The sequence below is a fragment of the Trachymyrmex cornetzi genome, unplaced genomic scaffold, assembly GCF_001594075.2.
Source record: "Trachymyrmex cornetzi isolate Tcor2-1 unplaced genomic scaffold, Tcor1.1 scaffold498, whole genome shotgun sequence".
In the NCBI taxonomy this organism is placed as follows: Eukaryota; Metazoa; Arthropoda; class Insecta; order Hymenoptera; family Formicidae; genus Trachymyrmex; species Trachymyrmex cornetzi.
Window position 1 is genome coordinate 173,456 of NW_017299804.1, and position 10,794 is coordinate 184,249.

At 44.4% G+C, this 10,794-nt stretch overlaps 1 protein-coding gene across 1 annotated transcript in view; it reads right to left on the reverse strand.

The window, feature by feature from the left end:
* Window positions 1–10,349, reverse strand: part of Ephrin (ephrin) — a 59,156-nt gene extending 48,807 nt beyond the window's left edge. Inside the window, exon 1 of the mRNA XM_018514279.1 lies at window positions 8,904–10,349. Within this exon, the coding sequence (XP_018369781.1) occupies window positions 8,904–9,202 (299 nt within the window). The 5' untranslated portion in view covers window positions 9,203–10,349. The remainder of the gene's footprint in view (window positions 1–8,903) is intronic.
* Between the last annotated feature and the right edge of the window lie 445 nt (window positions 10,350–10,794).

A 10,794-nucleotide genomic window follows, 5' to 3' on the forward strand; every position in this document is an offset into this window, starting at 1 on the left:
TCGTCGCTCGCTCCGCCCAGTTCGAGGGTTTCCAGTTTCCAGACTGTGTACCGCCGTCATAATTAATGATAAAGGTATAATAATAAGGCCCCGGTAATGGGTATACTTTTCTCTGTATAACGTGGCTCGTACTCGAATGACTCTGCTCGTGTTCGAAGCAGGAAGTGCCGTCAGAACGGATTTACTCGGATTGCTTCGATATTGAAGTGACGATTAGCGGGTGTGGCTGTCGCGCCAGAATTTTTTTTTTACGAACGAGTTCATAAGCGCCACGTAAATTGACTGTTACGCGGACATTGGCTGCGAATGCGCGCGGAACCAGTTTCCTGAATTATTGAAAAACGCGCTCGTTCCACCGCAATCGCTCGATTCTCCTTTGCATCGCGTCGGGAATTAATATCGAGTGATCGGGGACTAACGGTAATGTCAATAACTAAGTAGAATGATCTGCGGCTTGAAAGTAGAAAGGAACGTTTTAAATACAGAATATTTGCCCTTTCACTCGCAAACCGCAAACGGCAAAATGCTATTGACATGACAGTAGAGTTTGCGATACAGGTATAGGTTCACTTTGACAAATCGAGACGGTAGAAAGTTACTAACACTGATTTATGACTACAGCTGTACAAGTTCTAAGAATTTTCTTTTGTTTCTATTAATATATAGGTGTCATGTAAAACGTTTAAATCATATTGTTTAAAAGACAGACCTTACTAAATTGCAGTTATATCATAGCCATTCTTAATGGAATAGGATTTGCATTAAATCCCGGTAGCAGGGTAGTTCAGCAGTAGTTATACACGTCTAAAAAAAAATTACACGGATAAATAAGCCTCTAAACGAGTTTATAACGACTAGTCGTGTCCGGCGGCGTATATTGCCCGCAGCTTTGTAAGAGCACGAAGGACACAGTAAGACAGGAAGAAGGTGTCTCGCAAGTTCACGGAGATATTTACGCGCTGTCCACGGACTCGTAAATGTCGCCACAGCGTCTCGCTTCTCGTTTTCCTCAGCTTGACGTGACAGCCTGTTAGGCTTTAATGATGAATAATTAATTTGCGACTCGTTAAGTTGGCGCACCGGCCATTCCCGTTTATCTCTCTCTCTCTCTCATCCTCTCTTGCGTGCGCGTGGGCATCGCATCGCTTCGTAATTGCTCCACTAGGTCGGCCTAATTATAGCCCAGCTCATCTAAATTACATTTTTATTTCTAGGCATCGTAGATATTCGTTTTTTTCATTTCCCGCGCCGCTCGAAACATAAACACGATCCCGTATAGGCGGTCGCCAATTATAGTCGTGGACTCACCTAGGAATTTTCAATTTTCGAGACGGAGGATAGGTACTTCTTCGCTCGGAGAAACCACCGATTTAAGGGACTCGTGCGCCTCTATAGGGATTTCACACCGCTCGCTCGCGTAATCATAGCCTGCGGCTTGAAGCTACCGGCGACACAACATGCACAGCATCCGCACGCTGTATCCGACCTCCTTTCCGAGTTCGCTAGCGTATCCTAGCTGACCTGCTTTTGCTAATAAGCATCGAGGAAAGGTGACTGGCGGCGTCAAGTTCTGGTCAAAGTTCAAATGAGAAAACTCCAATCTCTCAGCCATTGGACACTTCGGCCGCTTTTATAATACGTATTCCATGTTGACGAGCTACGAGAAATTCTCTCACAAGATATTTAAAAATTATTGGATACAATTTGATATTCACGTATTAATGTTTCCGTTAAACAATAACCATTAATCTTCTGATTTATGGTTTACGGTTTAATACATTAAACAGATAATCCGGAACGAATAAATTATACCGAATAGAGAATATTGTTGCCTCGCGCAATCGGTATGTAGGGTGAAATTTATGATTAGAATATTTACGTCTAAAATTTATAACGACAGGCAGCCATTGGTGTAATGGTGGCGATTAAGATTCCGATATGAGGATTTTTACGCCTACGTGCTGCCGTTCGGCTCGTCGTGACTGAAACATCCATCGGTTTCCGCGTGATTCGCTATGACGGTAGTCCGCCCAGCAATGGGTTATTTCCACGAATCGACCAGCGAATTCTCAATCCTCAGGAACGGAGGGTACTAGTTTCCTCGGGGAAACCGCTGATTTGCGGTGGCTGTAAATCGATGTTGCTTTAATACACAGTGCTGTAAAGCACCCACGGTACCCAAGGCACGAGGGCGGATAATAGGAAGCATCTACGGCTTTCAAAAACCGAGCTTCTCACCGTGTGTACCATGGCAATTTAATAACGGGATCCTCGGCTCGTGCTAAAGTGTAACGGGTAGCCCGTGGAAATTAATATTTTCCACGAAGGCGATTATTATTTAGCGCAGCGTTTCGAATCCCTCAGAATTGCAAGAAAGAAATCCAACACTATACGCCCGATAAGGATTTCAGTCAAACGGCAATTTGTATAACGGTGTTTAATGTATCGACGGTGTTTCAGGCGTCATCTAAACAAGACGGCGCGAGAGAGAGATACGGCACGCAGCGTTCGTAGAAAGGAACAGAGTCTCGTACAGAGACGCGTGCGCCCGCAGAATTTACCGCATGAATTCTTCGAATGACGCGGCCGGCTCGGCCGTTCTCCACACACAATGACACATTTAGACCCACCTACTAAGCATAACCCGTCGCTGGCAATCGCGACGATATGACGAATATCCCGCGCGTCGCCATTTGGTATCGAGCCAACATTCGCCATTCATTAAGATCGCTCGCAGTGACATTGAAGTCTGACATATCGGACGTAATAATCGAGCGAAAAAATTAATATTTGAATCGAGTTTGCCACTCGACGTGAAACTTGAAACTTGTATAGAGATATCGTTTCTATCTACTGGCTTATCGTAAAAAAATGGAGCGGTGTTGTCACAGCTGTTGTCACGAATAGATCGCTATTTCGCGATAAAGTGGAACAAGATAACAGCAAATCAATGCTCGATTAGAAAAAAAGCACCTTCTCTATAAAAAGTATAAGTACGCTTTGTACAAGATCGATTTCTTTACAATAGCAAAGTTGTTCGCATTTTGTACCTGATTGCAGCGCTAATTAAAAAAAAAAAGTAGAAACAAGTGTTTTCAAACTTTAAAAGGAGATAAAAAAGGAAAGAGGCGATGGCAAGAAAATGCGGTAAAAAAAAGAATGAATTTAATAGCAACAAAGGATAGTTGGCTCTTGCTCCGTTATTCCGAACTTGATGGAATTATCCGCGATGTCGATGAAGAGAGACAGAGAGACGGACAGAAAAGAGGCAGAGAGTTCAATAATCTAGCCAGCGCGAATCTCGCTGCTGGCATTGAAGTCTCCAATGGCGACGCATTGCGACTTCTTGTCGTCCGTGTTTTCGACCATGTTTCTCGTGGAAAATGGTATGCGAAGAGAGATCGCACGTGTTACTTTGCACCACGCATAACTCGAGAGAAATCTCACCCGTCCATCTCGCGCAGTGATTTAAAAAAACGGAGCACGACGTGACTTTCGTAATGAACGCTGTCACCGTTTGCGCAACGCGCGCGTATTTACCACTCTTTTCTCTCTCTCCTCTTTTTTTTCTTTCTCCTTCTTCTTCCTTTCTTCTTTTAAAAACCGTACTAAAGCCCACAGAGGAGAGCGATCCTTTTTGAGAAGCATTCACGGAGAGGCAGTAAACGTCGGAGCTTACGCTTCGTCCGATAGTCGCTGCGATCATCGCGGAAGCAGATTTATGATAATCAAGCGGCATCGGCCGTCTCTCTTGTTCGCTCGCAGCGTCCGCCAGCCGACAGCTTTCTTAAAACGAATTTCGATTTCCCAATAAGAGGCCAAGATTTACGGCCTCCCGTTTTGCCCGGCCACCTTTTTTGCGCCTTGTCACGTATCCCCCCCCTCTCGCCGCGCGCCCGGGCCTTTTTTTCCCGGCCTCGCGAAGGAGGTGCACGCTTTTTGTTTTTTTTTTTGTTTGTTTTTTTCTTACTGCCCCTTCGTACCGTCCCACAAGCAGGAGGACGGCCTGACAGCGTCCCTCTCCTGCGCAAAATGGATTTTCGCACGTACCCGAGAGCTCGCTCACTCACGCACTCGTTCGCTCGCTCGCTCGCGGGGTTTCGTAGCTGGCTCGCAACTGGCCTCGTAATGCACGTGCGAACGTCAAAGTCAGGTAGACGGGACCTCGTAAGGATGGAGAAGAATAGAACACCCGAATTTCGCTCCGCCATCGGCAATCGGCCTCGACACGGTGGAACGGGAACGCTCCCGTATCCATTTAAAGTAGAAATCGAAAACCACACAGTCAAAATAAAAATTATCCTACAAGCACACAAGATCAAATGGCAGACGGAATGATTGACGGCGATCGGTGGTTTTGCAACTTGAGTAGCATTAGAAGTAATAATAATAATTATTATTATTTTATTGCATGCGCGCTTAAATTAGATTTAAGCAATGTATAAAATTCCAAAGACAATAATAATCAAACAAAGCGTTAGCAAATGACAAGCGATACAGCTGATACAAGGTTTAACCAGAGAAATTCATAGTATGGACAGATAATACCGTTAAGTCAAGACAAACCCAACAGATTCATGAAAAATGAGACAAGATGTACTGACTTGAGAAGCAGAGGAACAAAAAGAGGAGAACAGGGCGGTCATTATTTCCGTTTTTATTTTTTAAAGTAATATTTATATCTTGTTTAAAAAATAAGATTTTTTTAAATTTTTTCACTTTTCAAGAATTATATGTTATATCTTTTATACCGATGGAATATTTGGTTTTTTATCATATTTAAAAATAAAAAGTTGGTACTTTTAGTGTTAGAGTCATAATCAAGAACAAGAAAGCGGATGTACGTTTCAGTCAATAATCACAGCGAGCACAATCGAGATTTTTAGATTCGATATGATATAAAGAGAAAACAAGAAACGAGGGTGAGGTTTAACGTTAAAAGGAACAGTCGGAACGACCGGACGTCAATCGACGTCGTTAATTACGATCGTTAATCGAGCTGAGACGAAGTCAGGAAGGAAATCGGACGGCTTCTTTTCGCGACGCAAAAATGGAGACGTTGCTCTCGTTAAGCAGCCGGCGAGTTTGCGAGATGCGAAATACGGGTAGCACGAACGAATGAAACCGGGAAGACATACACTTCTCGTCGTCGTGAGACGAAGGCGGAGGGAGGAGGAGGGCAAAAAATCTCTCGCGAATTACGCAGGCCGCTTCACACCAGGCGAAAGAAATCATCGGGGGTAACGAGGTATCCACGTACAAGGCCCATGTTTCCTTATACAGCGGAAAGTGGGGAAAAAAAACGAAACGTTACGAAATTACGGTGGTTAACCTTACTGCGTAGTTATGCAAGCAAGGGGTTCAGGCTACGAAGTCGGTCACAATGTTGCACATGCACGCGCGTACATACATATACGCGGGATGCATTTGCGATTCGTTGCACCTTTGCGCGCCGCCACTCTCGGTTAGACGAGTCGTGTTCGGCTGCTGCTCTTATCGATCAATTACTGCTAAAGAGGCTGCACGCCGCGAAAGATGTGTCACATTAGGGAAAGCATTAGCAATACCGACGCACATTGCTCGAGCTGAGTGATATCCAGAGATCCTGAAGTAAGGAAGAGATGGAACACTTCTATTTGATTGGTTCGCCATATTTTGTACCCTAAGATGGAACGAGATGCACGGATATCTTATTCTATCTTACAGTGTGTGACAAATAAATAAATTAAATTAATACATATTTCTTTGAGTACTAAGTAAACATTTATTTACAGCAAATAAATATGTATTCGAGAAAAAAATGCTAGTTAAATCAAATTAATGATTCTTGTATCAAATAAATATATATTTATATTTAGTAAACATTTAGAATTGTTCAAGCAAATAAAAATTTAATTTTTTCCATTCTGTTTTAATAAGTAGGTTCTTAAAAATATAGCGGACTAAAAGACGCATGGCGTCCAATCTCTTGAGGATCTCTAAACGATATCCTTTGAGGAATCCAGGATTTGCTGACGGCGACTTGCAAAATTCTTATCGTTTCGTGAATTCTCGCGGCTCCGGAATTCTTGCGACACGACGCTATGCGCGCACACGCGAGAATCCGAAATATTTAACGGTCCGAGACCGTTCACGCGTGTAAAACCGTCGGCCCTCGAAATATCGAAATATGTTTCCAACTTGGAAATTTTCAGTTTTACAACTCCTAACTTTCGCGCTTGCAGAACGCTCGGGAAATTTTCGGAGCTCCAGAAATATCCAACTTTTCGAGCTCGGGAATTTTCAATATTGAGAAGTTGCAACTTTCGGCAAAACAAAATTACCTCTCTTTCATCAATCGCGGAATTGGTTACCACCACCGTTACACACACATACTCGTACACACACCCCGAAACTCTCCTGCGATCTGCATCGAGCGTTCTGCGCAACACGCTCGCGCGACCGCGGCATCGGCCACAATATTGCGCCTGCCATAATCCCGGCGCAGTTTCTGACACGTCGCTTCCGCCTCTCTTTTTCTCCGCGATCGCCTGCAATTTGGACGTCACGGGGAAACGCCACGGTCGGAGGGAGATCGGCCAATTCGCCGGCGCGGCGCATTAAAGTCGTACGATATACGTACACGCACACACTCTCTGGTGCACATTCTCTGCTGCTGCAATTTTGGCAGACGCGATACCACGCCCGGCGCGATAAAAGCTCGCCGGAAGTGGAGAGAGAAAGGGCGAGACTCAACGTGGAAAGGAAAGGATGGCTGTTATTCGAAACGACGACGCCGCCGGTTCCGCCGTGAGAAATCGATTTCATCGGCAAAACGCTCGCTTGCAAACACAACCCCCCGACTTTTAAACGTCTTGGCACGCGCACCAAACGCCAATACGATTCTTCTCGCTCGTGCGACTCGTTAACGATAAGAGGAAAGACCGTGATGCAAAGAAAAATGTTGGTGCATCCGAGAAAAGACCTGTCGTGAGACCCAAGTGGCCTCTAGACTCTCAATATTATGATACAAATATTTTGAGATGCCCCTTTTAAATAATTCCAAATAAATAGTATGGAATCAGTCAGGGTTGTCACAAATTTCTCGCCCTAAAATTCCATAGCACTTCCCTGATTTCTGAACAAAATTTTATGAGTTTCTCTAATGCTTTTAATGATATTTTGAATTTTTTTGTATTTTCGTCCTTTTTTGATAATTGTTTCAAACATTTTGAAAGTGCAGTTTAACATAACAACACGGAGAGAATTTTCTTTTAAAATTTACCCTGAAAATATGGTGATTGTGGTACAATACAATATTTTAAAGATTTTTACCATGCACTTCAGTAAAATTGATCAAACTTATTTTATACTTTATTGTAGTTTTATTAATGAATGAGAGAGATTTATATTAAAATTCTTCGAAATACAATGTCCTACAGCTGTCATATTTTCAGGATAAATTCTAAGAAAAAATTCTCTCCGTGAATGTAAATTGCTATTAATGTTTCTGACACTGCTTGCATTTAACTGTTAATTTGGTAGTATTCTAAAATTGCGTGGATGCGATGTACGGCTATTAAACTTTTTAAAGCCAAGAATTTTAATTTTTTAGAAAATTTTATCAAATTGACATTTCCCTGACATTTTCCTGATTTCCAGTTTTGTGACAACCCTATCAATATAGCTTACAAACGATGAATAATATTGTGCAATAATATTGATCTTGTAGCTGTTTTGCAGAAATTTCGGAGTGCGATGCGAGGCACGTGAACGAGAAAGCCGCGAGTAAAATCGAATTTTGTCCAAATCCGTTCGCACGAGTGCGCGGCATTCTTTATGGAAATACGCGGATTATGAAACGAAACCTATATTCTCCCCGCATATGTAATACTATCTGATCCTTCCTCCACATTTAGAATTGAGAACGAACGATCGTATTTCGAGTTAAATTCCTGATAGTCTTTAATATTTCAAACAAATGTATGCAGTCGACCTGAGTATAATTAAATTGTAATTTAAAGGGGGATCCAATAGCAGCAACCAATTTAACAGGAATTTATATTTTATCTGACAAGATTTCCAAGATATTTTTACAAGATATGCTGTATATAATAAATTTTGTAAAACAGTATTATTGTAAGAACATACATTGTTCATACAGAGCAGACTTTTAGTCTAAGTAGAATTTAATTATTGACTATTCCGCCGAGTGCTCTTTGCGGTTGATCACGTAATCCTCGTCAAACATCTCTCACTTTTCTTTATAATAAAACCGAAAATTGTACGAAATTTTCACTTATAATTTTCCTGTTGGAACACGAAAAGAGCGGTTTTGCTGAAGTAAAAATCTAACCGAAAACAGATTTAAAAACAACTTTGTTGGATTATAAAGGTAATTATGTAGGATACACGAGCTGATTGCTAGAATATGTAAAAACTTTTTACAGCATTGCTCATTATGCTTTCCCACATAATTATTTCGATGCTCTAACAATTAAAATTATTATTTAATTATTTAACAAAAAATTATTTTCAGATTTATCTAGATTTTTACAGGGAATCAACGATTTTGCTAAAGTATCTAATTTAATTAAATACGGATCTAAAAATAATTATTAGATAATTAAAATAATTACATAGAACGCTTAAGCGATAACGATACTGCAAAAAGTTTAAAAATTCCTTAAACAGCAACTTAAACGTCCTTCATAATTATTTGGATGATACAAGTAAAATTATTTTCAGATCCGTATAAACTTTTAGATACTCGAGCAAAACCTATTTTTCCGTGTATAGATAGATATTTGAGCAAAACTCGTTCTTTCCATGAAAAGACCGCACTCGGACATTACGTGATCGATTCGCGGATCGCCGTCGTGACGCCGAGAGGAAAATGATGAATCATAAACTCGCGCACTTACATGGAATTGGTGGTGTTCCAGTACATGCTGATCGTCTTGGCGCAGTTGCTCACAGTCGACAGTAGTACCGTTTGCAGGCACACGAGGAACACCAGGGTCACGAAGGACGTGGAAACCATGGTAACAATGACGGCGGACGACGGACTGGCACCGTCACTTAAGCACCCGTACTCGGTTAACAACCACCGGCACCAACCACGAACCGCGAGGCACAGCACCCGTTGCACTTTCGCCCGCGACCTCGTTGCAGTCGTCCACAACCACCTACTTCTTCCACCACTGTCGCACCTCCACCACATCCACACTCCACTTTGACTCGTATTCTTCCTCCCGCGATGATCCTGGCAACGTGGAGACCCACCTTGTCCCACACCTTCCTCGGGTGATCCTACCGTCGCTCACGCCGTCATCGTGAGTCCCAATTGATCCCGGAGTTATCTGGAGCGATGAGTCTCTCTCTCTCTCTCTCTCTCTCCACTCTCGATAGGGTTGCCTTCGATGATCCTTGAAAGCTCAAAGGCGACTCACCGCGGATTTCATCTACCGTCAAATTCGTGATCTCCAAGTCTCTGAAAATTAAAGCGATCACACTCGATCCGCGTCTCTCGGCGCACCGTTGTCGATGGTGTCCGAAGTAGCGCCGGTCCCATGGAGCCAGCCCGTGTTTCTCTCGGGAGCACAGCTCGCCAGGCGGTTCATTGGTTCCAGTTTTCTCGCCGAGATCACTCGGGGATGAGAGCGAGACGCGACGGCAACGAACGCGAGACGGCGCGGCCTTTTCGCAGCAGCGAAGCTACCCGTCGGCTCGCCGTCGATCACACGATCCACTCAGCGATTGCACGCGACAGCGCTTTGCATGTTCGAATCCTCCGTAGTTTTTCTCCTTGACCAGGAATGCGTGAAGCGTGCGTGAAACGAGTATTCCGTGACGACGCTAGACCAGCGAGTTCGCGGCTTGTACACTTTTTAAGCGCACCGTCTCGTACCTCCACATATCCGTCGAGGGGATCGCGCGACGTAGACCGTCGATCCGCAGGTGCTCCGCGCGGCTCCAAGTTAACACTAAGTTAAATCCACGGCTGCACACACTGGAAGATCTCACCGAGATATAATATCCCTCTCGGGCACACAAACACTCGTCGAGTATCCTCGCGCTACTCAGGCGCGTCGGGAATTGAGCACTTCTCCAAGACCGAGTCGCACACTTCTTGATTATTCCCACGAAACACGAAGATTTCCAAACGGCGGAAATCCGTCGTACAATTGCGATCGTATCGTCTCGAAATCGCGCGCGCACGCAAAAAGAAACGAGGAATCCGCGGGCCGCCGCGCGACCCGAGAGCGAGTCAGTTGGAATATGCACGCGCGCGAACGCGGTCGAGAGAGAGTGATATCTCTCGGCGAGACTCCGGCTTGGCGAACTGAGCGTAACGGTAACCACCCTGCTCGGTGTCGCGAACGCGTCTGTTCGGCCCGAGCGTTCGTTTCGCGTCGGCAGACTCGGCTCACTCGGCTGACGGCAGCCGGAGAGTGGGGGTCGCGCCGAAGGCCGGCGGAACGGCGCGAAGTCGGCCGAAGTCGTACGAAGTCGCGCAGCCCCGTCGTGTGCCTCCCGCGACTCCACGAGCTCGGAGCTCCGCGATCTTCACGGGACTACGCGATCGGCATTACGCCGTACGCTCGCGAGAAGTTGACTTAGAATCGCTCTCCCCCTCATCGCGTACAAGTACGTTCGACTCCCTGCAGTCGGACGAGACGTTGCGGTTACACAGTGACACACAAAAGTTTTTTTTTTATCTTGTAGTTAGGGAAACTGTCTCCGACTCCGCTCGGAGACGCGGAATAAAAGTGCAATTTTGCGAGTATTGCGTTTAACAGCGAAGCCCATTGG